Source organism: Lichenostomus cassidix, chromosome 12 (assembly GCF_008360975.1).
Source record: "Lichenostomus cassidix isolate B80296 chromosome 12, HeHo_3.0, whole genome shotgun sequence".
In the NCBI taxonomy this organism is placed as follows: Eukaryota; Metazoa; Chordata; class Aves; order Passeriformes; family Meliphagidae; genus Lichenostomus; species Lichenostomus cassidix.
In genome coordinates this window covers 5,460,012-5,487,817 of record NC_139493.1, presented here as the reverse complement: position 1 = coordinate 5,487,817, position 27,806 = coordinate 5,460,012, and the positions used below count along the sequence as shown (strand labels likewise).

General features: G+C 48.1%; 1 protein-coding gene and 1 long non-coding RNA gene across 2 annotated transcripts in view; one reads left to right on the top strand and one right to left on the bottom strand.

Annotated features, from left to right (window-relative positions):
* The window catches only part of LRIG1 (leucine rich repeats and immunoglobulin like domains 1), an 86,842-nt gene extending 68,543 nt beyond the window's left edge, over positions 1-18,299 (bottom strand). The window contains exon 1 of the mRNA XM_085072337.1: positions 17,783-18,299. Within this exon, the coding sequence (XP_084928463.1) occupies positions 17,783-18,288 (506 nt within the window). The 5' untranslated portion in view covers positions 18,289-18,299. The remainder of the gene's footprint in view (positions 1-17,782) is intronic.
* A 2,469-nt stretch (positions 18,300-20,768) lies between these two features.
* Positions 20,769-21,365, top strand: LOC146431570 (uncharacterized). Its single transcript, XR_014854625.1, has 2 exons — positions 20,769-20,927; positions 21,125-21,365. It is a non-coding gene; the product is annotated as an uncharacterized LOC146431570 (long non-coding RNA).
* Positions 21,366-27,806: the final 6,441 nt, after the last annotated feature.

The window sequence follows — 27,806 nt, the reverse complement described above, 5'->3', positions numbered from 1 at the left end:
TTTCTCCCTAAGCAGATCCCCAGCCCATCTGCAGACCCACTTGCAGGGGGGTGAGACAGACAGCGGGCACTTCGCACCTCCCCACCATAAACCTGCCCAGAGCAATTATCCAGCCCCATTCCAGCTGGGAACACACTGCTGCCTCATTTATAGCACCAGAGCTGCAAGGGCAGCAGGCAGCTGGCCCCAGCTATGCGCAGAGAGAAGCCCAAGCCCTCCAACAGCAGAGGAAATGCAAACACAGGAGGCTCACACTACCTGCCCCCCTGCCTGTACCCATCTTAAAAATTAATCCCAATCGTAAAAGTTGGAGTGGAGCATGGATTTCAGGCCGAATAATAAGGGGAGGCCTTTATAAATAAGGAATCGCTTACTGTTCAGAGGGAGGGGAAATTATAAAGGTTACTTAAATTAAAAACAAACCACACAAACAAATAAACCTCACTGTCTTTCCCCCCCAGCCCCACACTGGCTGCCTGCTCTGCACATGTTATCTGCAAACCACAGGGAAAGCCGTTCCCTGCTCCCTTTCACAATCTGCACACTCTGAACCTTACACCACGTCAGGAATTAAACAAACATTTCCTCCTCCTTCGGGATTTCCCCCTGCCCCATCCGGAGCTGGGCTCCAAAGTCCAGCTGAGCAGCAGGCACGGGATTGAGGTGAAACTGTCAGCTTGGAGAGCTCAGCACACTCCTCACCACCTCCCAAAAACATCCATGGGGTGGCTGCTGGTGGTGATGGAGCACATGGATCCTCTTGCTTTGGGAAGTATCCATTGGAGCCTTCCCCCCCAAAAAAACAGCCCAAAAAATATGAGAGGGGCTCTGTGAAATCCTGAGCTTCCATCCCGTTGCTCCACACTAAGGGAGAATAAATCCACCAAAGCCACCAAACCTCCCAACTCCTCATTTTCCACGATAAATGGGGGGAAACTTGTTTGCAGCCATGCTCACAAAGGAAGGCAAGGTCATGGATGTCTGTCCTCTTCCCAAATAAGTCTAAAGCTGGGATAAGACCAGAGGGCTGGGAAGGGTGAGTGAGCTCCTGCCAGGCTGCAGAACCAGGGGCAGGCAAGGGAGGGACAGCAGCCAAGGGCAGCATGAAGCCTTTGGCCTTGGATGGTCTGGACCCATCACTGCAGAAAATGTGAGCCCCCTGCACCCCCAAAGTGCACCACAGACAGCTGAGATGGAGAGGGATGGCAATCATAAAATACAATCCAGAGATAACAGGAACACTCTGCAGAAGTCAATTAAAACCTTAGTCAGCCCTGGACACACAAATCCTCAGGAAACCAGAATTCTTGTGCCCATTTCCACACATATTACTGAGATTACAAGTAACTGCGGCAGAAAAATTCCATGAGAAGTCTTCTCTTAATCTGCCCATGTTACCAAACAGGTTTATGTTACAAATTTGGAGTTTATCTTCCTTGGAAAACTCTGGTCATAGCAGGGAACCAGCAAACTGAGAGCGTGATTTAAACTGAGGGGCTGAACACAGGGGAGCCAAGTCAGGTTGGCTGAATTTTTGTGTGGTGCTGCTATTTAATGGCAATGCCTCATTAAAATGTGGGATAAAGGAAGCTTTTGTTAATGACCTGCTCTTTCCCTCCCTCACGTACCTTCCCCTCAGGGTTTTGAGATCACATATAAAACACATCCCCAAGCTCCTCGAGGGATTGCCTTTTTGTTTTTCCCAGCAAAGCTAAGGCTGACAAGACTTGACATTCCTGAAATGTTTAAATGGGGGAAGAGAGAGAGAAACAACATTTTTTCAAACCCACTTTATGCATCAGAGACAAGCAAAAATTGGCCCAGGGCCAATAAAAAACAAAAAAATTTTTCAAAAATATTTGCAAGATCATCTTAAATACTCCCAATGCTCCTGATGGAAAAGTCCCCAGCTGCCCAGCAGACCCAAACCCCCACGCTGAATGCTGCACATTCCTGAAGGGAGCTGTGCAGCAGGGAGACAGAATGGACAAACCACCACACACAGCTGCCAGTCTGTCCCCGAGCACTCCAAGGGTTGGGGAGCCCTGAAAAAACCCCAAAACCCACATCCCATGGACTTGGTAATGAGCTTGGGATTAGGAAACCAGGCTAATGAAGAGGCAAGAGCCAGGATATCCAATTTCTGCCAAATACCAGGAAAAGCATACTGCTATCAGTAGCCATTACATTAATTAATTCACACACCAGCCTATTCTGTAGCTTTTTCCAGGCTGGGATTTCACTTTCCTGATGCTGCGGGACAGAACTGGGCACGGGAAAGGGTGCAGATGGAGCACTACAGCTTGTAATAAAACCACTGGAGGTGATACAAACCAGATGTGGATGGTAACCCCATGTGTTCCGAGAGGTGTTACAGCTCCATACGTCAGACACAGCACGTCAAACACTCACAGCAAGCACCCACAGCGCCAAAACACACTCAGGGAGTGGGGAGAATCCAAGGGGTGCAGAATGGGTTAACAGGAACCCACCCAATTATCCCTCCTCGGTTTACTAGCGCAGAAATTTGGGGCATCAAAGAGGACCACAGTGTTCCACTTGTGCAGTAAACTCCTTTCACCAACATCACTTCACACTTTCTAGAGTGCAAAGTTCGTGCTGATATTGTTGGCTTTCTTGCTCGCTGCTTTTTGGCACCATCCCTCCTCCTTGGCTGTTCATTAATATGCAATCAGTACATTAAAGGCTTCGTTCCACCAGCCCAGCCAGGCTGCAGCAGCCTTTTCCAGCAAGTGCTGTCTTGTGCAGGACAGACAAATGTGCAAATGTGTTTAGGTGCTCCCAAACAGCCGAAATTAAAACCCCAAGCCCTCTATTCCCACCAATTGGGTTTTACAGAACAAGGAATTATCACCATCAGTGCCAGGAGTGTCCAGCAAAAACTTGGAAACTATATTGAATTTACACTCATTATTGCTTTACTCCTCTATGCACTGGTTACACTCCTGAAGTTTTGCACCATTTGCAGACTGACTGATTGTAACTTTATGGCAAAAGCTGCCTGAACACACTGGCAGTGAGAAAGTTTCCACCATTTGCATTGCAATGATGAATTGCTGGGATGCTGTGAACAGTCTTCCAAAAAATACCACCTGTTTTTTCAGCTATCCTCCAATCTTCCAGATCTGAGCAGGACGCAGGACAGCTCTGCCTCATTTACCATCACCGTGGTTGCATGGAAAATCGTGTCATCATAGATCAAAATAATTCCTGCTCTTCTGGGAGCATTTTCTGAATTGCCCCACTCCCCATACGCCTCGCTCCTACCAGCTCCTTCAGCTAGCAACACTCATTTCAACCAGGAAACCAACTCAGCTCATGTTCCCCGTAGTTCTCTACAAAAATAACCCATCAGCTGCTGGCTAACAAGCTCCTCAATTAAACACCTTGTATTTCCTCCCCAGCCTCCTCTTCTCCCACCCCTGGGCTTGACCATTTCAGCCTCTGGTCCAGCCCATCCCCTCCTAGCCCACCCAGCATCACCTCCTGCCCTGCTGTCTAAACAGGCACAGAAAACTCACCCCAGCCTCCCATAATATGTTATTAAATCCTGTCTTATTTTTCTTCCCTAGGAGACTAAACACAGGCTCTGAGCTCAATATAAAACTAAGTACATGCTCAAAACAGATCAAACAGAGTTTAATTGCAAGGAGTACCAGAAAAAGCACTCTTGGTTGTTCCAGGTCATTTTAAGCCACACTAATAAGTTTTTGTCCCAGTTCAAGAGTTGCTTATTATGGAGATGAGCCCAACTGGAAAATCAAAATCAAGAATCCCTGAACTCTGAAGGAAGGTTTATCTGAGTTTGGGGCCATATCTTCACTGAATGCAGCACAGCCAAGTAACATTTTTCCATTACTTTTTATCACTATTGCTTTGCGTTCTCCCCCATGAGCACAAGGTCCCATCAAAATTTCTCCAGACGGCCCCCAGTCCCATAAATTGTTAGAAATCTGGACTTACATCAGTGGGATTACAGCAGAACAGACAAATGTGCACATGCTGGATGGAAAGGGGACAACACAGCACTTTCAAACTGGAGAGTATTTTTCATTTATAAATAGTTTACATTTTTTGGATCCAGGGGCGGACAACCCGCTCAGTCTGTACTGAAACCAAAGAAATATCATGTGTGAGCACTAACCACAGTGTAGCAAAGATAATAAACAACAGACAGGCAGCCATATGCAACGAGACTGGTGTTTTTGGTAGGGGAGGCAAATTAAAAGGGAAAGAAACACCAAACCCAACAACCTAATCGCAGCTAAAGGACCTACTGAATTTCAGAGGCATCCTTTTGTGCAAGCTTGCTTGCAGGAGTAACCTCTAGCTCCCTGCACCCCACTGCACTAATGCTTTTAGGTCTCAGACCATCATCCTGGCACAAAGGAAAGCCAAATCCAGGTACCTGCAGCAAGAAGGGACACAGTGATGGCCAGGTGGTCACACCAGGCATGACACAGCATGGGGTGGCACACGAGTCCTGGGGCAACACTGGGTTAATGTGCACAAGCACAGCTCAAATTCTGATCCAAGGCAGAGCTGCTGCACTCTTCTAAATTTATGCAGGAAACAACTACAAGAAAGAGGAACCTAAAACACACTGTGCACCTTGCAAACAGGTATCAGCACCAGGCAAGCCAGGGCTGCTAATGGGCAAAGGTTTGCTGGGCTCCCTTGGAAGCCTCCAGGACTTCACCATGAGAACTGACTGAGCTGGGCTGCAAGCCTCCCACAGCAACCTCTGCTTTCTCAGCAAATAAAGCTGAAATGAGCGCCGACATCTGTGTTATCCATGCTTTTACAAATGTTTTCGATATTACGTTAAACAAAACCCTTATAGCCCACAGAAGAGACGAGTCTTAAAAGGAAGTGGGACAACACTGCTTGCCAAGCTGAGAAACCTGGACTTGGAGCATCTCTGTTGAAATCAGCCTGCCAAGACCAATTTGATGTGTTTTATTACTGCAAGGAATTCCACAAATATGCTGGCAACTTTTGAGCATCAGTGAGGGTTCCTAGGTAGGAAAAAAACTCCTTAAAAATACACACTTTCCGGATTTTGCAAACATTTATCAGATGTAAATTCATGGGCAATTCATCTGCCATGACAAGTGTGTAGACATCAAATTTAGCAGAAGAGGCTGAGCACCCACCTCTGTCATGAGTGAAAGTCAACAGCCAGATATGCCTGGCTGAACAAAGGTTTGTTTTCAATTATATTTCAAATTCTTCTAACAATAATTGTGTGGCGTCTGGCACCAACACATCTGAGCCTTTGAAGTGGTTCTTGACTTCGACAGGAAAAAGGGGGAGGGCAAAAAAAAAAAAAAAAAAAAGGAATCAATCAGCAATTTCAGTCTGAGTCAAACCTCTTCCCTGAAGAGAAAATGGTAATGCTGCAATCCCCCAGCACCATAAATGTGCTAGCAAAAACAACAACAAAACTAAAACAAAACCTATACTTGGGTCAAAACAGCAATGGGTCTGCTCTGGGGTTTCACCTTTAGGAACAAGGTTATGACACACAAGAGTCAGTGACCCCAGACAGAAAATTCCTGCCTCCCCTTCCCAGTCACTCATGATCATACCTGCAGTAAAATGCTCATGGGAAGAGACATCCAATGCATAAACCAAATCCCAGCAATGTCTGGAGCATCCATGACAGACCAGGACAACAACACATGGGTGCTGCAGAGCACAAACTATGAGGTGCAGGTGGCCACACAACCAAATCACCCCTGTCTGTGCACAGAAGAACATTCCCAGGAGCCTTAAGCAGGATTTTAGTGCCTGCAGGTACACAAGCTGCCATACACCCTTATTTCCCTTTCTTTTAAGTCCACTTTTAAGTATCTAAACTCCTTTTCAGATTTATACGACACTAAGAGCACTGGGGAAGTCAGTGCAAGAACAGGGAAAACCTCAAGTTTAAAATCTGTATCTTTATCTGGTTTATTCAAATAAGCACAGCTGTGGTTTAAGAACAACAAGGCAGCAAAGCACAGCAGCTCCCAAGACTGGGAATGGTGGTTTTGGTCAGAACGATGGTAATTTAAAGAGTGATAAAAATGCCTTGTTCATTTTTCCTAAGCCATGACCGAGTCCTACCAACTCCTTCTTAGGTCAGGCAGTTTCTGGAAAAATCTTCTGGCTCAAAACATTTGCAGAATTTCAAGAATTTGCTCCGTAAATCTTGAGGCTGCTTTTCTCAGGAATGCTGACATGTGGGCAACAGGAACCCAAACTTTCCTTGAATGCTGCAGAAAACTTTAAACCCTGCCCAAGATGAAAAATGCAAGAGTCAAAACTCTGAAGGAAGTGTGGGTTTTCTGCTGCATTTCAAATATTGCCCTGGACCCGTTCTTGCAGGAGGGGAAGGTGGCTGTGCCAGGACAGCCTGCGTGCCTAGCAGGGCTGATGGTCTCCATGTGCTCCCCTCAAAGCAGGGCTGGAGTGAGGAATGAATAAATAAAACAGCCTTCCAGATCAAGTTTTCTTGGCCTTTACAGAGATGATCATGCTGTGAAAAAGCTCTGGGCAGAGTCTCTCCCAGACAGGATCCACCCACATCCCAATGCCCCCCCAGCCACAAGCACCAAAAGACAAGCTTGGTCTTCTGCTTGCGTGGCTCCTGGGACAATACTTGATTTGTCCTCTGGAAATATCTATTGCATTCCATGAAACTGAGAAAACTCTAGCTTATCCATAAAGCCTGATGTTTACAGGGTTACATTAGGTGAGACAGATCTTCACTGCTTTAATTACAGGGGCCATTTTCAGGTTAAGGACTCTGGCCAAAGGCAGCTCCTGCCTGCATCAGCTTAGCATTTATTCCTGGGATGGACCAGCCTGGAGAGGTGGTGGACCAAAGGCAGATTTGGTGAACGATGCACCCTGCAATGGCAAGACACACTATTTTATAACCAGCAGTCAGAATTACTCAGGAAGCCATAGAGGAAGCAATTGGAACTTGTTGGACAGGGAAACTTCCCCGTTTTGTTTCCAAATGCACAACCTGTAAATCTGTGCTGAATTCCTCTTCTCTTAACCATGCAACTCTCAAACAAAGCAACATTAATTAACACACAGCCCCAAAAGTGTTCAGCTGCCACCTCCTCCTCCCCCAAAAAGGGTGGATTTGTGCTGTTTTGCCTTGAAAAAAGACATCCATGACAAACCTAAAAGGCTTAATGGTGCACAGCCTGTTCCCCAGCAAGCCCTATGCTGGCATTATGACTTGCACAGGGGGTGCTTCAAGCCTGCCTTTGAGCTGGATTGAGTGTTCCCAGCTGGAGAGAGAAGCAAACAAAGTAAACAGCAGGACACAGAGCCTGGCCAGCCTGACCACACCGTGCTCATCACTCGAGAGGAACCAGCACTGAGCACAGGCTGGGCACAGGGACACACAGAAACCTTGTGCAGCCCGAATAAAGGAGAGCCTGGGAGCTGCAGCAAGCCTGGGAGACACTCAGACGGATGCAGCACAGTCCCAGTGTCCCTGGCAGATGAAAGGACAGCTCAGGCTCTTGTGAAGCAGACCACAAAGTGGTAGCACTTGAGACAAGTGCTAGGAGCCATGAGAGAAACGCTGCAGGGAACAGCCTGGGCTGTAATGTGGCATCTCCCAAGGATGCTGCCTGGCTGGCTGGCTCTGCCTTCTGCCCACAGGGGCTGCAAATCCCAAACCTCAAACCCCCTGGGAAGGAGCCCCAGGCAGTGGTCCCTGCCCTGTCCCAGTGCTGCCAGGGGGATGCAAACACCTGAGATCAGCCCTTAAAGTGAAGTTGGCCAACAGCATGACAAGCTCTGGGAAAAGAGAACAGGCACATGCACCATTGCACAACCTCCTTTCTCAGGAAACCTGGGTAAACAGCAGTACCTGGCCCAGAGAGATTATTGCACCAGGGAGGAGCAAATCCAACTGTTGTTTTAAGTAGACAGTGTAAGCCAAACACATCCTGTTAGATCTGTACCAGTTTCTGTCTGAGGAGATTAAGTAAGACCAGTACATGCCTCTGCTGGTAAGGTCAGCAAGGATGAAACCAGAGCTCCTGGAAGAGCTTCAGCTCACCAAGGAGTCAGAAGCCAAGCAACTTCTCTGGGGAGCCGGACTCAGCCCCACAGAGATAAATAGATGCTTTTACTGAAACTGCAGGAGCTGAAGGAGTCCCACTGCATCCCTGTGGGCTGGAGGGACAGGCTGCCAGCTCCTTGTCCAGCAGGCAAAACAAGTGACACAAGTCTGGATAAAAGTGCTTAGAAATCAGGGGTGAGGCCTCAGCTCTCCAGACCTTCTCCCAAACCAGAAAACTTCTCCTTGCCCACTCACACAGCAGAGATGGAGTACCTAGGTACCCATTTTCGTATCATTTTCTAACCTACTGTAACAGGGAAAGTTTATTTATCTACTTGTATGAACAGTCATTCAAGCCCCTTAATTTAATCAACCTCAACAGCTTTTGGGTGGTCATCACCTCAATAACAAAGGTTGGGAAGTGGGAGAGAAAATATACAAGAGGTTTACCAACATGTAAAACAACAAAGATGGTAGAACTCTCACAAATCCTTCCAAATAAGAGAAGTCTAAAAATACTATCCTTTATTTACTGATCTATTTGCAAAATGCATGCCTTACTCTGAAAGAATCCAAAGGTGTTCAAAAGCCAGGAATTCTGACTTAAACTTGTTTAAGGAGGAAAAAGAATGAACAGTTGTTTATAAACCAACAGACAGGAACAGCACAAAAATACACTTAGCAAAGAAAAAGCACAAAATATTATGACACCTTTCAAAATAAAACATCACACGGTTTGTTTAAATCTCCTAAAACAGGAGAAGTCTCCCCATATTGCCAAAACAAATGAAATACAAGTGTGGATGTGACTCTGCCCCAGTTCAGAGGGGGACAAAGGTTTACAGTGAGTTGCATGGACAAACAGAGCACGGGATGCTCTCCTGGCTCCCAGCAAGGCCAGACCACAGGCAGCAAAACCTCCAGCACCAGCCAACTGCCCTGTGTCAGCAGCAGCTGGCATCTCTGCCCATGCCTTTGCCAGCACCAGACAGGCAGGGGAGAAGGGAACAGAACATCCACGATCAAGATATACTTGCTCATCCTTTGCAAAGGACAGAGGACATTGACACAGGACATGGACACATCCCTGCCATATCCCCCCATCCTCACATTTCCCCCAGGGCTGAAAAGCCTGGTGAGAGAGAAGGAAATCCCATAGCTCCAAGCACCTTCACCTCCAACTCAAATCAGCCACCTTGTGCTGGGAAACAGCCAAATTGGGGCTGCCTGCTCATGGACTGGGCTGCTGCAGGAGAGCTCATCCTATCCAGACTGCTAGAGGACATTTTTTAAACCTATGCTGAAGGACTGCTTCTGGTGCTTTTCCACAGCTCTGGAACTGTGTGGACAGCAGAGCCTCAGCAAAAAGCAAGCAAAGGGTGCCCTGGGCTGCTCCCCAGGCAGCAGAGCGAGCTCCAGGCTCCCCCTGCACACAGCACAGCGAGAAGAGGCACCAGTGTTTGGACAACTGGAACACATTCAGGGGGCAATTTTTCACAGGGCCTCCAGCCAGGCCGTTTCCTACGATGGCTGTTTTATTAGCCAGGACACAGCCCATCGACCAGCAGCTCCCCCACCCTCGGTCTGCCGCCAGCCCTCTCCTACAAGGACATCAGCCACAGTGAGCCCCATCAGGGCACACAGGACACCTCCAGCAACTCATCCTTACATGTGACTATACATCAGTGTCCAGCAAACCTGCCACCTCCACCTGGATCTCTTCCACCAGTTCAACCTCAGTACTCACCCATCTGCACTGGGGATCAGCCAAGCAGTGTCCCCCTGGACAGCCATCACTTCTTAGGAGTGTTTTTTAGATAGCAGATAACACAGAAAACTTGTGTTTATATTGGCATGCAGCAGGCTAAAACACATTCTGAGTGAAGTTATAAAGCAGCCTGAACACCAGCTAGGCAAAATGTGTTTGGGGCTCACGGGTCAGTATTTGGAGAGAGAGGCTTGTGAATAGCTGGTTGAACTCTCCAGAGCAGAGGAGTATTCACAGCATAGAAAGACAACAGGGCTACATCCTGGCAAGTGCCCATCCCAAAATCACAGGCTTTGGGCAGCCAGAGAAACATGTAAGTGGTGAGGATGAATCCTGTCCCTGTGTGTGGGCAAGTGGGAAGCAGCACTGCCCAGACTTGGCATTCTGAATTTCTCATTTCCTCCTCGCACCTGAGGGTTTGTCTGCCTTCCTGCAGGGAGCAAAAAAAAAAAAAAAAAAAACAAACCTAGAAGTTGGAGGAGGTGGTCTAGGAAAAAGCCTCAGTTCAAGATTTCACAGCCAATTTTCCACTGAACTCAAGAGGGTGTGTTGTCTAATCTGAAAGGATTCATCTAAAACCAGGCACCTTCAAAGGGGAAACGTTTGCAATATGCAAGTAGAGTTGAGTAGGATTTACAAGAATTAAGTTTAAAATTGCACCTCTGCCAATTTTAAAAAAATAATCAAACTACCCCATAGGTCCAAAAAAAAGACACCAAAGGAAAATTCACAGAAGTTACTGCCCCATTAAGAGCAGCAATATCAACATTACCCAAACCCTGCCTCCTGCCATGGGAAGAAAAAAAAAAAACCGAAAAAAACCCCCAAATTGTCTTGCCCATAAAACTTTTATATCCAGAGCAAAGTTTTAGCTATCTAATGCATTTTAAAATGCAACTTGAATGTAACATTTTAAGAATCTGTAGCTCTATTTAAAATCTTTCAGTTGTTAAATCTCCTATACTTTTCCTCCCGAAATCCACACAAAGCCACTGTGGGAAGCTACAAAACTGCCATGGCAGGTGCAAATAACCAACCAGCCTGCCTGCACATCCAGCAGGGTTAATAAAAGCTACACAGATGGCTGCAGTTTGAGACCTGTCCTTCAATTCTCTCTCAAACTGAAAATGGAACCACGTGGAAGTGAACCATGCTCCTGGAATTGGATGTGACACATCATCAGGTCTTGAGAGGTGTCCCCAAAATAGCAGGGCCTGCTCCTAGACATCTCCAAAATTATACGGTTGTGGCCTGAGAGACAACGTGCTGAAAGCATAATGAGGGAGTGTAACATATTACATGTGCTGTGGTGCTGCTCTGAAGCCAGAGCAGGCTGGGGCTGTAGGACTTGGGCTGCAGCACAGGACCTGGTTAACTATTAATGGATGACTCAGCTACAACAATAATAGGTATTTCATGTGGTGCATTAGCACAACGGCACCCCGGTCCTTGACTTAGCCCTCTGTGCATGCTAGGAAAAAAAAAAAATATATGGTGGTACATCATTTAATAGGTGGATGGACCAGGAAACAGGTTTTATTCACCCTTTGTTTCTTCCTGCACACCCTGCAGCCTCACACTCAGCCTCTTTCTTCACATGCCACTGAAAACCAGCAAGGGACTTCTGAGGAGAGCTGTCCAGGTTTGTATGAAACCAGACCAAGGTGCTTTATTTATTTACTGTTATTCACCAAAGCTAAATTCTATGTTAAATTATGCCCCTCACCCTGCATGATTTGCTAATTCCTGCCCAGCCCAGGTACTGCAGAGCTGGTCAACCTGAAGCCTGGATTTTCCACAGATGGCTCTTGGAAGCAACATTAGTCTAAATTATCTCTGCTGCATTCCCATGACCCCATCCTGCTCCACACTGCAAGACAAGGGAGTCACACTGGGTGATTAGGTTAGCAGCACAAAATGATTGTGTTAAAAGCTGATGAGCTGAGCTAACTCAATCCAAGGTGTCTGGCAGGGCAGCCAACGAGATCAATTAAAAGCCCTGCAGCCCTAATTGAGAGTTTCTGGGTGCGGCTGACATACCAGTCAGGGCCAATCCACAAATCAGGGCCAATCCACAAGTTCTGAGCAGAGCTAGCTACTGAGGAATGAGAGCCATCATCCCAATTTGCAGCCACTCAAACTCCAAGACAAAACCTGAGCCCCTCTTGCAGGGATAAAAGCACTCAGAAGCCAAAGGCAGGCACTGCTTGGGCATGTCCAGGTGGCACTCAGCAATTCCCAGCTGCCCTGCAGACCAGTGGGAGATGCACATATTCATGAGCCCAGGTGTAAGCAGAGTCAGGAGGGCATTTCAGGGACAATTCTTGGGGGATTTGCCTCAACATGAAGTCACCTTGAGCCCTTTCTGCATGCTCTTGAGAAGCTCCAGGCTGGGAGCATCCTTCCTGGGCTCTCAGGCTTCCCTGCACCAGGTGAGGCTCACACCAAAGAAAGCCTCACTTGGAAATGCTTCTCCATCTGCCTAAATCCCCATCAGAGACAAGACTCCAGCACCAGCTTAGGCAGGGAAGTGAAATCTCACCCACGCTCAAGGAAGCATTTAAGTACCTGAAGTGCTTTGTTGAAGTGTCTGTGCTCCCAAACCTATCAGTTTACTACCCTGAACTTCTTGATTCCAACAAGTGAAGGGGATAATACAATCAACCTCAGATTTGCTCCTTAAATTCCAAGCAGGGAATCCTGCAAAGCTCAGCCACCCCCAAACCTTACATTCAGAAAACTGTAGAGCACTTCGCACAGCCACCAAAAAAAAAAAAAAATTAAAACTGTACCTAACACATAATAGTTGATTTTTCTAGAGAACACTTGATGGTGTGTTCAGCTTTTTTTTCGGCTGCCTACTGAGACCCTGGTTCCCCTGCCCTGGGAATTTTCCCTCTGCAGCTCCTCCTCCCCCATCTCCCAGACCATCTATTCTCCCCTTTTCAAACTGCACCCATTGTGAAAGGCACTGAATATTAACACAGCCCATTGAGCACTTGCTCCTTTTGTATGGGACCCCTGCGTTTCAAATTGCAGTCACTGCAGAGAGGAAAAGTCTCAAAGTGATTAAATGCCATGAAGTTTCTCAAAAGGATACAGGAATATGCAGAGGAGGCTGAGGGGCTCCTAGAGCCTTTCACTAGAAGCCAGGGGCTTCTGAGAGAGCCAGAAGGACTTCTTCACTGGGGGTGTTTTATCCTTTATTATCAACCTGATATTTACTTCTAATCTTAGTCCCGTGAGCCAATTTCTGCCGCGGCTGTGGCTCAGTGTGGGATGGAGATGAGAAGCTCAGACAGCAGATGCAGAGGGTTTGCTGTTAACTGCTGCCCTCCTGTAGGAGCTGATAAATAAATACTGCGGCATGCTGAGGGTGGTCAGCGGATCCACCGACACATGTTCACACAGGAAGGGTGGATTTACTTGCAAGCACATGTATTTATTTGTGCTTAAGCAGCAGGCCTGGAGAGGCACTGCATTGCAAGGAAGGGCTCTGTTACCCACCGGGGCAAAGCCACAATCCTGTAGGGTTGCAGGAACTGCAAAGCCATCCTGCAGCCCTGGGGCTGGGGACTGAGCAGAGCAGGGCCACTGGCAAGGACAGTGCTCCAGGAAGCACCAGATCCAAGTGTGGCACTGCAAGCCATGCAGGATTTCTTCCTCAAGCACCACCAGCTCTCAGCACCGTCCCACCTGAGCAGGAAAACCTTGCTGGAGCACCATCCAGCAGGGAGCTGCTGGCTCTGCAGGATGAATTTGGGTTTCCACTGCTGCCCCAGGAGGAGGGAGAGGACCCAGCCACCTGCACCAATCCACATCCCTCTCCCAAGCCATCCTTCCTTTCAGCCCCCCAGGCAGGCAGCACATGCTGAGAGCTCCGCAGCTGTGCGGGGCCAGGAGCCCAGGGTGACCATTACTTAATCTTTGTTCCATTATTTCAGCAGGCCTGGAAGCAGGACAGGCAGGAGAGGTACTGCCAGCAGCACTCCCCCCTCCCAGCACTGTCAGCAGCACAGTGCCCCACACCACCTCCTCTTCCAGCATCATTCCAGCAGGAGCCAAAGCGCAAGCAATGCCCTTCTCCCAAAAAATCCATGCAACCAGCATCAGCACAGCCCTACCAAGCAAGTAAAGAAGCTGTCCTAGTGTGTGTGAGAGCAAAGCAACATGACCTGACACATGAAAACGCCCATTTAGCAAGAAATTGACGTTTACAGGTAATTTAGAGCACAAACATTCAGTTTCACTGCCTTGAACAAGATCTCTTTGTATGTATACACTTGAGCACAGCAAGAGACTGCTCCCCACTCCTAGTTCAAATGCACTTCCAGCCCCTGAAACCACTGACAGGCACCCACAGGGCTTTAAAAAGCATTCAGACACTTTGCCCTGATCTCTCCAGAGAGCAGCAGCACGGTGCAAAGAGCCAACACGAATGCAGCTGGTGCCTCGGGGCAACTTATCTATACAGCCAAACCCCAGAGCCTTCCTGGGAAACAGAGAGCAGCTCTTAGCCCAGCTCTCCTGGGTACTTGAGGACTCTGCCTCTTCCCAGATGTGCCCCAGAGGCAGAAGGGTCTGTGGATGGATGGCAGTATCCCCCAAAACATCCCCTGGTCATTTGGGTCGAAAATGCACAATGCATCTGTTTAAAATAAAAACTTTCTTTCCTGCAGACCGTGCTAGCAATAAATTAGTTATCCAGCTGTAGTCTCACTGCCCCAAAACCAAAAATCTGTACCTAAAATACTATTGCTTTGTGATTAAATGGGAAAGAAAAAACCCTCAATCATACACGATGCCTAGAGGAAACCTCTCTTCTGTCACTCCTCAAAAATTAAGATGCATGAAGAGACAGAAGCAGAGGATGTGCCACATCCCCAACACTGCTGAAGCCCTGGCTTTTTGGGGGCACCCTAAACTTTATGCCACACTTTACACCATTCTGTATAAACAAACTTCAGACTTCACCACAAGACACGAAGCACCTCCAGCAGCAAAGGGAGGCACTGCAAAGGAGCTCTGTGCACATCAAGTGCCCCGCAGAGTTCAACTCTCCCAGCTTTCCCCATGGATCAGGAACCTTTTCCAGCTGCACTGGGTGCTGGTGTGAGGATGGGATGGGTCATGGCAGTGTTGCAACCTGCCCTGTGCAGCAAGTCAGGAACACATATAACTGGTACACAGTGCCGAGCTGCCTGTCGCTTTTAAGAAAAACAAAACCAAAAAAAAAAAACCCCAAAAACCATGCCAACACTACATCAAATGTGAGCGACTGCAGCCCCTCTGCGTATCAGTATTCCTTCTGAAAAGAGAGAAGAATTACAACTGCGAGCTCTGCTGCCAGCAGAGAAATAACAATAGTTTCCAAAAGCCTCAGTGCTTTTCCTCCGTACTGATAGTCCTGTTGACAAAATACGCGGCGTGATTAAGTCTGTTCCAGAGCCCTCCCCGGCTGCCCAGCCGCATTTCCAACCCCACAAACAACAGCTTTATCTCCAACACACTGCAAACCGACTCCAAGCACTGCCTCGGCATTGTGGCACTCGTTAGGAAGAGAGATAAACTGCTAAGGAGGGATTGTTCAATAGCGCCCTAATGAAGTTAAAGCACTGCCACCAGAGTCGCTGCGAGCTGGATTTAGCTCGTCTCCTGTTAGCCATCCGACATGCCCAAGCTTATCACCCCGGGGAGCAGACACCTCCCAAAAAGGATGGGGATGAGGGATGCACAGCTCCAAAATCGCCTGGCTCTTCCCAATTTATGGCTGAGAACCCGCATTTCCTGGGCTGCACTCCGGCATCAGCCATGGACCACTGCAAACCTTCACGTTTTCTTCCTTTTTTCATTTAACGTGCCCTTACAAAAAAATAAAATTAAAATAAAAATCCAAAACGCAACAGACAGTTGTACAGAGGTAACTCTTCTCTAGCACATGGTGCTTTTATAGAGGATATTAAACAACTAAATGAGTTAGCAACTCTCTGCACAAAAAATGAACGTTCATGATCCCACCAAGCCCAAAAAACTTGCTTCATCCTTGTGTTCCTAAACTGACATAGGGAATTTTATGCAATTTTTAGTCATTAGAAACAGTATTACTCTGAAAACAAAAGTATTGCAGTAGCTTCAACGTCTGCTTCTTACACTAGCTATAGAGAATGAAAAGAGCCTTAATGTTACATTTTCAGATACAAAAGCCATTTTAAACTAATTCCTTGGCAAATTTGAAACATACAAATTATCAAACCATATTCTAAGTGGCTAAAAGATCAACAGCCCAGAGGGTCCATAGCAGAAGATTTATACGTGCTCTTACTTCACCAGTAAAAGTTCAACTGAACACAAGACACTCCAAAACCTGCTCCATTTGAATAAGACACTCCTGGGTATTAGCACTCCGGAAAAAAACCACACAACAATAAATTTGTTCTGTCTGGGCTATTAACACACTTCCTTGCCCGGACAAAGATACACTGTGTATTTTAAGAGGTGCATGGGAATGCTGGAATTATTAAAATCTTGCTCTGAAAGGTGAGGGAAGGATCCTTCAGAGCAACTCAGCAACAAGTGAGTGGGATGAGTCAGGGATTTAATGCAGAGGCCACACGTTCCTCTCAGTATGACACCTGATAATTTCATGTAGAACAAGGCATTTCTGCAGCCAAAAGCAAACACCACCAGGAGAACCTGACAATCCTCTAATAATTCTTAATAAGGAGCTGGATGATCTCCAGCAACACTTCAGTGACCATTCTCTCTCCTGGCAGAGCTGAGGAGTATCTATTACAACCAGGGTTTTATAGATTCAATAATCTATAAATCTGTTCAAACAGCAGAAGTGTTGTTTCTCCTCTCTCTCCCTTTCTGGATCCTTTTTTCCCCACGGTTAGCTAATAGTTGAGGGCACTTTTACAAGTCTGTGAGTGCACACACCTACTCTCAGTCCTCCTGGATACCGAATCGACTCGAACTGTCAGAGCTGAGCACACTTTTCCCCCAAAAATTTCCTGAGTTCCAAGCGTCTGATCCTTTTATTTCAGCTTTTCCCAGCCCGGAGCAGCAGTCACACATCCAGAGCGGACCTGCTGCACCTCCCGGGACACGACAGTGACATCGTCCTGCGCTTGGACACCAACCTGAGCACTTTAAAACACCCTTCTAGGGAAAAAAAAAAAGAAACAGCACCCCAGGGTGCTGCAGCAAGCACCAGGTGCGGGGCTGTGAGCTCAGCTGCCACCCAGGCCATTCGATACAGCAGCTTCATAACTCCGCTAGACACACAAGAACCGAGGGAACGCAGCCAGCCTGCACTGGAAAACACCTGGATTTCCCTCAAACTCCCCAGAAGCCCTCGACCCCCCAGTTTCACAGCCCGAGAAGTTGGCAGCATCAGAAGCCAGAAGGGCTGGCGCGGCGCTGCGGTCCGGATTTGGGCAGCCGGGCTTGTCCCCGTTCGGCAGCCCCGGGACGGCACGGACGGACGGACGGACAGACGGATGGATGGATGATGTCCTAATAAGGATTCGGAAGCCCAAGCCGGCTGTTATCTCCAGCAGATCGCATCGCTAGGAGAGCAAACCCGCTCCCGGCTTTCCCCCGGGACACCCGGAGGACAGCCCCATACAGGACCGGGACACGGCGAGCCCCGAGCCGCCGCTCCGCTCCCGGGACACACCGCAGCCGACACCGCCATCCCTCATCCCCGCGACACAGGGACACCGCACCGGGATAAGCTCCGCACCGCGCAGCCCAGCCCTAGCCGCCGCTTCGCTCAAATAACTAACCCGGAGTTCCGCAGCGATTTTGTACAAAGTTCTCCTGTCGCTGACAACAAGCCAAAGCGCGCCGGTTTGGCCGCCCGAATCCCCCCGCTTAGCCCCGGCCCGTCCCCGCGTTCCCCCGGTACTCACACGTGCCGCGGCCAGCGGGGCAGGTCCCGGGGCAGGGCGGGCAGCGCCAGCCCGCCGCAGCTCAGCGTGTCCCCGCCGCAGGCGCAGCCCGCGGGACAGCCGGCGGCGGCCGAGCCCAGCAGCCCCAGCAGCAGCAGCGCCGCCGCCGCCCGTGACGGCAGCGCCATTTTGTATCCGGCACCGGGGAACGGCCGCGGCGGGAGGAGGCGGCAGGAGCGCTCACGCCGCGGGCGCTCAGCGCCGCTCCGCCGCCCGCAGCATCGCCTCGGCCGCCGGCCCCGCGGGGCGCTACGGCACCGGCATCCACCGGGCACCGCCGGGCGGGTCGAGTCCGCGTCCCCGCCGCGGGAAGCGCCTCCTGCTCCTGCTGCCGCTCGGCGCCGCACGGCTCGGGCTGGGCGGGGGCCGGCGCTGGCCGCTCCCGGTGCGCTCCCGCGGGGTCGCAGCCGCTGCCGCCCGCCCCGAGCGCCGCTCGCCGCGGACCCACGTTGGCGACACCGCAACATGTAGCCGCGCCGCCCCCCGCGCGCCCGCCCATTGGCTGCCGGGCGGCCCCCGCCGCGCCGCCATTGGCCAGCAGCCCCCCCCGCCGCGGCGCCGCGGTGTCCCATTGGTTCTCGCGGGCTGTCAATCACGGCGGCGGGACACGCCCCCCTTTCCCACTCCAGGTGTGAACGCGGGCTGCCGCTGCCCCCCCGCAATGCCCCTCTTAAAGGGGCCGCGCCCGCCGCTCGCTCCCCGCGCTGCAAACCCTCCGTCCCGAAAATCCGGACAACCTGCGGGGACACCAGGGCCGGGGGGCATCCCTGCACCCCGGAGTGTCCTTCTCCGGACGCCACGAAGCCGCGGCGGGGCTGCGCTCCGCAGGGACACGCGTGTCCCGCCACGACCCCGTGGCAGGAGTGGCTCAGCTACCCACGCGTGTCGCAGAGCACACCTGAGCGGGGCTGCACCTCCCCAGTGTCCCCTGACGAGTGGCAGATGCGGAGGAGCAGGCAGCCCGGAGCGGGTTCTCCCCAGGGAGCTGCAGCAGGGCATTGCGGGCACATCCCGCTTTGGAGCATCCCTGCGCTCCGGGGACTGGATGGAGCTGCTCCGAGCTCGGTGGAGAGCATCCAACTGGCTCCGGTCAGGTTTGGATGTGGCCCAACGCAGCATTTAGGGGAGGAAGCTCTTGGAGCGCTCAGAGCACCCAAGGCGGGCGGGAGTGTGATTTAACCCCTTAGAGCAGCAGTCAGGTGGGGAGAAGGAGGGTATTTTAGGGAGAGAAACACATATCACAGCCCAATCCTGCCTCCACTATCTCTGATTAGATTTCCAGCCTTTTACTGCCGGTTCCTCCTGCAGGGACAGAGCCATATTTCTGTATCAGAACGGGGCATTGCACCTCAGGATGCTTCAATCACTGTATTTATCTCTTCCCATAAAACAGCTTGCACAAGGGCAATGGGATTTCAGCCTGTCCAGAGCATGACCCAAGCTGTACAAATCCCTGAAAGGCATCAAACCAAAATTGGTGTCACCTAGAGAACAGGTTGGTTCAGCTGAACAAAAAACCCCAGGTGTGATGTTGAATTTGCTGGTAAGAAACTGCAAAGAAAACTGACCAAAGAAGCTGCATTTGGCCCACAGGTTGTGAAAGTCCCATGTGAAAGCCTCTGTGTTTCTTCCCCACGCAGGACATGGAGTTTTGGCAGCCTCACAGGTCTCATGAGGAGGATGAAGACATCTGCTCTCCATTCCCATGTGTGGGAACCTGCAGCAAGAAAAAGCACCACACTGAAGCATTATCATCGACTGAGAAGCAGTGCAGGTGACAAGCCAATCTTGAGAGTGATGAGCAATTTGGATTTTGGAACCTCAGGCTTCAGTATTTCTGCCTGTAGTCCCAAAAGTGGGCAAAAATCTTGCAAGGTCCTTCTCGACCATCAGCACCAGTGACCATGGTGATAAAATGCTACCTTGATGGTGTGAGGTGCATGGGAATGCACCTCATTTTTGGGAAGCTGTCACTCTAGATGAGGACATTCTCACCCCCTGCCTATTCTTTTCTTCTAGATTTCTTGCAGATGAGTCAGTGGAACCATGAATTTCATCTGAGACAATGCACTGGGATTTTCTGGGTTACTCAGCCAGCTGCCTGACACAGTCAAGTCTTCTGCTGGATCCAAAAGCATTTTTATGGAGAGGATTTTTCTTGCCCAGTAGGGAAGATATCATAGAAATAAAAAGCCCTTTTGCTTTTTTTACAGTGTTTTCAGATTTGACAACCAGGCTTTTCCATTAACTTTAAAAATTCACGCTAATATTTTTTGATATTAGGGCAAGAGGGTGGGTATGGAGTTTCCCATGGAAAGACAGAGATCCAAAAGCTTTAGATAAGCTTTATAAAACAGAAATCTAGCAACAGCTCTGTTGGAAACTGGGTCTAATCACCTCACATGTGCACAAGTTCTCCTTGCACAGAAAATAAGGGCAGCTGGTAGGAACTGAGACTCCTCTCAGTTGTGCTCTCCCTCATCCCCATGTCAATGCCTGTGCTGGAGTCTGTGTACAGCATGGAGGATGTTTCTTCCTCAAACCTCATTAAATCTAATTAAATAGCTTACAAAAGTATTTATGAAAACAAATTTTAAAATGGCAAAGGCATGCCAACAAGGAAGATACTTCTAATTCTGCCGGTGTCTTTTTGTGGATTTGGAGTTGGTTCAGAAGTGCACACTTGGAAGGTAATTGCTGACAGCATGCTGAATCCATCAAGCTATAATTAACACTCTACTATTATTCTAATTGCCTCACTCAAGCTTCTGTGTTTTTTAATTGTAGAGCAATTTGCCAATAGAGAATTTAATTGCAATACATATTTTATACATTTTGGGACAAAGTACCATTATTTCCACTTCAGCAGAAGTGCTCCTCAGTTTTTAATAGCTTGCTTTATTCCTTTCTGGGACTTTTAAAATTTTTTTTCCCCTCTATACAGGAATTTGATTGCAACCTCTTGTGAAATTAGCAATGATATAATATCCAGGAGTGCCTGGAGGCTTCAGTTTGGATCACGACTCTATTAAGCCAGGAACTGTACATACATGTATCAGACACAGCCCTGAGGAGCTTGAAATCTAAACAGAGAAGACAAACTGAGGTGAGAACAGAAGCATCATGCTGCTTTCCAGCTGGGGAAGCAGCCCCAGATGAGTCACCTCAGGCGACCCTGAGCTCCTGGGGCACAGCCAGGGACTCACAGGAGCCCTGGGCTCAGGGCACCCTTCTTCTGCAGGATGAGCAGAGCTTCTGCCTCCTGGCTCCTGCAAAAGTGGCTCTCTGTGACTTGATTTGCAGGCTAGACCTTCCAAATGACTTCTAACCACCAGGGATCTGCAGTTGGTTTTTGAGGATGCCTTGGCTGTCAGAGCAGGACCCAGCATTAAGGAGGAGCCCTGGTGGTCTGCAGAGCACCCCAGAGGTGTCACACTGCATGGAAGACAGTGACAATGCTGTCAGCCTTTGGGAAGGATGTGTTTGACTTCTCCTGGGGGAGGCTGCAGGCTGGACACAGTGAAATAGAAGAGGATTGATCTTTGCTCTTGTTGACCATCTTTGCATTTGACATTTTTCACTCACTTCTCCATTCACTTCTATTTGCAGGGCTAGAAACCCTTCTGTAAAAACATTTTCCTTCCTCTAATAACTTTCCTGATGACTTTACACCCAACACCAATGGTGCTGAGGTTTGCAAAATGACTGATGCTCGTGGCTACAATCCCTTCTATTGTCACCCCCAGTGCACTGAGGTGTCAATCAATATTATCACAGTGCCAAATGCTTAGAAAGTTTTCAGCAGGTGTGTTGTGGAGACAGTGTACAAGGTCACAGTGATTATTCAGCACAGCAACAGTCACATTTATACACAGCTGGCAGTAGCCTTTGGTATTAGCTGCTCATGATTTGGCTCCTGCCATCCAGGCTGCAAGAGATGGTTTCTCTGGTATGACCAGATCAACCACAGCATCAGCATTCCAGGAGTTTATTAGTTGACCTGGTTACACCAGATCTGCAAGGACAATTTTGTGGCTTGTTGCTACCCCAAGCTGGTCTCTTGCCTCTCTTGGATGCCAACCCTGCTCCTCAGAGCTTGTTTTGTTGGTACAACCTGCAAGATGCATGACGTGATCCACGAGTACCTGGAAGCAATGACTGGTGATAACATCACTTCTCACTGCTTAAAAGGGTGAAGCCATTAATTCAGCTTAGCAGGAGGCAGCATATGACAGTGAGAATGAAAGGAAGAGATGGTCAAATCAAGCCTCAGCATAGGGTCAATAACAGTGCTGACATGAAAGTTTACCTTGGGCTCAAACTCCAAAGAGTTTGCCTGGCAATGACACATAAACCTTTTCTTCTCCTAAAATTAGAGGCTGGTGCTTGAACTCTGCTCCTCCAGGAGCATAAAGTCTTTGATCAAGACCAGATCATGCTTCGTTGATGTGAAAGTTCACTCGAGTAGCTGCTGTCATTTCACTTTTCACAGGCAATGAGTTAAATTGCTTTCTCAGCCTGGGACTGGCACAGGCAGTTAGCAAAAAATGGTGCAAATAACTAGATCCAATTAACTAAATCCACATTCTGTCACAACTTTGCCACCTCTGATGCTTTTCTTTTTCCCCATCCTGAAGGACTTATTTTAAAACTTTTGTATAAATGTCAGTGTATTTATCTCATCTTTCTAAAAGTAGACTATCAAAATATCACAACAGCAGTTTCTTGTCAAGACAGAAGGGAGAGAGATAGGGACTGTTAGCACTAGAATATCTCCTGCCATTTGGATGGGCAAAATGCATGATAAGAGTGAGGATTTGAATGTAAACCTGTAGTTCTCAAACCTGGAGACTACACTCAATTGCTTAAAAGTGATTTGGTTTTTTGGGGTTTTTTTTTGGTAGACAAGGCAATGGACTGACTCTAAGAGCAGGAGGAAAGCTGGTAGACCTGCAGTCTGAACACTGTCTGCTTGGATTACTCATTTCAGCATAACATTACACTCATCACACTTGAGCTCCAAAACCCAGAAGTTTCCCCAAGCCCAGGGAGAGATTTGGCCCCATGTGAGAGCTGGCAGGTTTTGGGTATTGCTCCTCAGATCTGGACTTGGACTCAGATCTGTGCCAAGCCTCCAACAACAAGAGCAGAGCTGGAGACACAGCTATTCCCAGCAGTGACTAGTGCTTGCAGTGTTTATGCTATGAGGAGCCCTATTAACTGGCATAATAACCATAATTACATGGTGTAACTTCTGCCTGTTGCTCTCACCTCTAGGCTGAGGTGGAAGCGTGAAGTTCTTGCAGCCCCAGAGGAATGTGTTAGATGAAATGATGCAAGTGGAGCAAGGAAGCTGGAATCCAGCTGCAGATAAAATTGGAGTCACCTGTCTCTGCTCAGAGAAGAACGGAAAAAACAAAAAATAGAAATATTGGAGGAGGAGGAGTTTAGCTTCTCATTCAGATAGGGATGCTTTAAGACTATTTCTTCACTCAGGGCAAGTCTCTAGGAAGAGCTAGAGACTCCATGTGCAGCTGAAAAACAGTGGATGCTTTATTTTACTGTAAGCCCTTGCCTCAGTGTAAGTGGAAAAATGAGCCAGCAGCTTGCTTAAAGAAAATAATGGGCTACAAAGGGTTTCCAGAGGAAAGTTTGTATTTCCTTGCTGAGGGCTGTTGACTTGCAGTGACTTTCATGGCAAACAAAGGTAACTCTCTCTGCTCCAAAACAGCACCCACCTCTCCCTGGGCTCAGATAAGGAAAAACCCCCATGGAGTAAATGCAGGGTGCCCTCTGAAAAAAACTGCCAAGCTGGATATTCATTTAATAGCTCACTTTCTAGTGTTCATTCTGCAGATGAAGGGCACCATCAGCAGGGGTGGTCTCTGCCTGGCAGGGTATTCAAGGCAAGTTTAGCTGAGGGTTGCACAAGTTAGGGCTGTTCTCAAAGGTCGAGATCCCATATAACAATTAAAGGAAGATGATTGCAGAATGACCACAGCAGCCAGACTTTGGAAGCATCTGGCAAGCAAGCACTGCCTTGCAGGTCAGAGCTAGTTTTTCCCAACTGTTGTCCTTGATCTTTATCCACACTGGAAGTGGGGCAAGATACCTTGTGACAACTTTTATTGGGACTCAATTACTGCCTCTGTGATTACTGTAGGCTGTTACTACCAAACCGTCTCTTGTTGCTTCATCTGGCTGGAAGATATTAAGATTTGTCCAGTGCTTCATCATATTTTGATCCCTTGTTTAGGAAAGAAATCTGTTTCCTTGCTTGAGTGCCTCATTCTTGGCTAGGGGTTGAACTGCAGGCTGATATTTCTGTTTGGCTCTTGAAGCCAACTATTAACCACGCTTCTCATCCTGCTGGTACCACCCAGGAGTGCATCAATACTGCAATACAAATGGCACAGCATCATTATATGAAGAACAAAATATGTGGCAGGGCCCTGCTGTGGCTTAGAGGCTCTGAGAAGAATCTCTCAAAATATCTTAGACATCTGCCATGTGTAAAATCTCATGATTGTTCTTCAAATTCTTCTGTGGATACATCAGCCTGTCCTCCACTTCTCTATTGGTCTCCCTGTGCCAACACATGTGTTCTTACCAGCAGTGTGTGACACAAGGCTTGTTTTCCTCCACAGTTATTCTGTTTGCTCAGAATACCTAAGGTATTCTCCCCTTAATCACTCCCATAGTGTACAGTCAGGATGGCATGAAGGATTGTGACTTCATGTGGGAAGAAGGAAGAGCAGATGAAAGCCTAATAGACAGAGACCCCAGTTTATGCCAACACCATAACTAATTAGAAACAGGGCAAGCAAATCGATGGGAAATGTCTCCAACTCCTCTCAGAGCCTGCCATGGCACATGAATGAGTCTCTGGCATCACCACACCATCATTGCAGCAGTTGAACAGCTTTGTCCACAGATGCAGTGATGGATGTTTGGAATTTGTGCACAAGCTCTGTGTGTCTCCAGCGACACCCATTTCTCAGCACACGCCTTCTCCATCTCCCACAAGATGTGAATGAGCACGGGGAGCTGCAGGGATGCAGAACAATTGTTTCCATTGTGTCCCAGGAGGATTGCATTCCTTTTGCCTTTAAGATGCTGTTTCCATGGGCTCTGCAGAAAGGCACACTGTCGTGTAGAACTCACACAGGAATAATGACATTGACTCCCTCACCAGCTTGTGATCTGAGGAACAGTAGCACTGTTGGAAGAGGCACAGGTTGCCTTATGCCCCCCACCACCTAAATTTAAAAGAGAAAAAAAAGCCAAAACCACTCCAGTAGGATGTTATTTGTCTCTTGGATTAGAAGAATCAAAAAAGCCAAAATCACTCCAGTAGGATGTTATTTGTCTCTTGGATTAGAAGAATCTACATAGAGCTTTTAGCTGGCTGCAATGCAGTAAATATCCACATGCCCTGTGGACAGGCTTGCTGAGAGGAGGAAGGGGAGCTGAATTCCTTCCCTTCTGCTCCATCATCACCACCTGATGCTGCACAAGCCCTTGGCTGCACAGCCCTTCCCTTTGAACCAGGGCTGCCTGCAGCCAAAATGAGCTCTTCTGTCCCCAACATTTGTGGGACACCAGGTGTCTGTGCTTGAGTCCCTGGATGGGCTCCACCTGTGGGGACAAAACCAGCTCTGGGCTATCCAGAGGCAGTCTCACCTGCCAGGCACCACCCTTTGCCCCAAGCCTTTATCCTTCAAGGGAGTCTTAAGGGTAAAGGGGCAAGTGGTGGGTGCCACCAAAAAAACAGCCCTTTTTTTGCATGATGATCCTGCTATTTGGCCTGAAATACCAGAGCTGTGCTTCAGTTGATTCCTTGTTTCTAGCCCTAGGACTTGTCCTTTTTTTGGCTAGAAAGGAATGTGTCTGGGGTGTGTTAGATATTTTTAAGTGCATGGTGGAGCTTTATGGCACTTGGAATATCTGTCATGTCCCAAGCTACAATGTGAGGGGTAAGCGAATTAGATTTGCTTCTCTTATTAAATGCTATTTTATCAAGTGCTATCTCTGCCCCATTCACCTCGACTTTGACTAACAATTGCTGAGTGCCTGAGCTCCTGCATGGTTTGGTGCTTCTGTGTCAGGTGTTTCCTTGGGATTTCAAATGCCTCCTCTATTTCTGCACGGACTTGGATGTGGTCAGGAGGGGTTGGGGGCATTTTCAGATTGGTTCCACCAGAACTGATGGTTTCCCTTGGCTCTTTGTCTGAGGCTTGGGCAGTAGCTCTCCTGAATGCCTTTTTCTGGCAGAGTGGAGCACTGACAGGAGGTTTGTGTGTCCCACAGGGCATGGAGGCAATGCTGAGCTCAGCCTGCCTTGTGTCTGACATACCCACACTGGGAAGGCTGGGACACCTTCCTTCCACACAGCAGCCTCCAGGTGACTGGAATCCTCCCATGGATCATCCACACTTTGCCAAAAGCTGGCTCTGTGTGTCAATGCAAGGCAACACGTTGGAAAAAGCCATCAATCACGGCGGGTGTCGGTGGCTGCTGAACGCGCACCTGCGAGGCTGCAGCCTTGGGAAACAGCATTTGAGCAATCTGCACGGCTCTGACACACTGCTGGGGAGTTTTTCCCATTACATCACTACTGGGGCCAGCACAAAGGCTATCTGGGTTGCTCAAGGAAGTGTATTGTGGAAAACAATTCCACTTTGATGACTGATCCAGGCATTTATTTAGGCAAAGCAGAAGAAGTTGCATTGGCTCATTTGATCTGTGCTGTTAATGGGAGACAACTCGGTGCATGCTTTTGTTATACTTGCTCTTGCTTGCAGAAGTTCTTGAGATTTTTTTTTTTTTTTATGAACAGAACTGTCTATCCCTTCACGTGGCAATCATGCCAGTGTCACAATCCTAATTATCACTCAGATTTTCCAGATGGGATTTTTTCCAAAATCTGGCTCAGAAGAATTTGCCCAGGTTTAAGGAAGTCACTGAACATGATACTGAAAGGCTAGAAAAGCATTTCTATGTTACAAGAAAATAAAAGAGAGGATGCAGCCTGTGCAGGCATGGGGTGAAAATAAAACAGCTATTTGATTTCTAATTGCATGCATTGCTTTGACACCAGGAATGTGTCAGTAGCTCCCTGTGTCCTTTTGCAGCAAAGATGCAAAAGTTACTGATTCCCTGAGAAAAGGAAATCTGTTACTCGAATCACACTGATCTCTGGGGCTGTAGCTGGAGCACCTTGCAAAACATTCACCTTTTTTTTTTAACATTTGTTCTCTGTTAACATTTCTCATATGTTAGTGGCTGTTATTAAAGGTTTGATAAATGGTTTGAATGAAAGACTGTCAGAAATGGCCAAATGACCCCTTTGAAATTTTTGTTTACCCTCTATCTAGATATTAATTAAATACAATAAACTGACCTTCTGAAAAAAAAAACCCCAAAAATCCAGAACCAAGTGGGGCTTCCAACAATGTAATATATGAAAACAAAAGGTAAAATTTGGTGGGAGAGGCTGACAAATGGATGTGCACTTCTCAGGTTTACATCATATGCTAAAACGTGGTGTCACTGCAGGACTTTTAGGTGTCATAGCAGTTTTATCCTGTTTTAAATCTCTTCTAAGGGTTAATATTTGTCACCCTCAAAGCTGCGGGAGAGGAAGGGGTTTTCAGTTCCTTATTTTAGAGAGATTCTCAAAATTCTCCTGATTTTAGACAAAATGCCCCATTAAATAGGCATTATTGGTAGAAAGGCAATAACCTGCAATGAGAAGAAATCTCCAACCTTCATTAAGTCATTGGCAATAAATCTTTCCTCCTAGCCTGGTCTTTGAAAGACTCAGCAAGACTTGTCCATAGCTGTTTCTTGCATAAAGTTAAGTTGTGGTTATCCAGCCCTACCCTCCCAGGTCCACCAGCACCCTAGGGCAGCTCCAAGGGAATCTGCCTCCATTCCTTCTTTTCCTGCAGCAGGTCAAACAAGCAGTGGGCACTGAAGACTT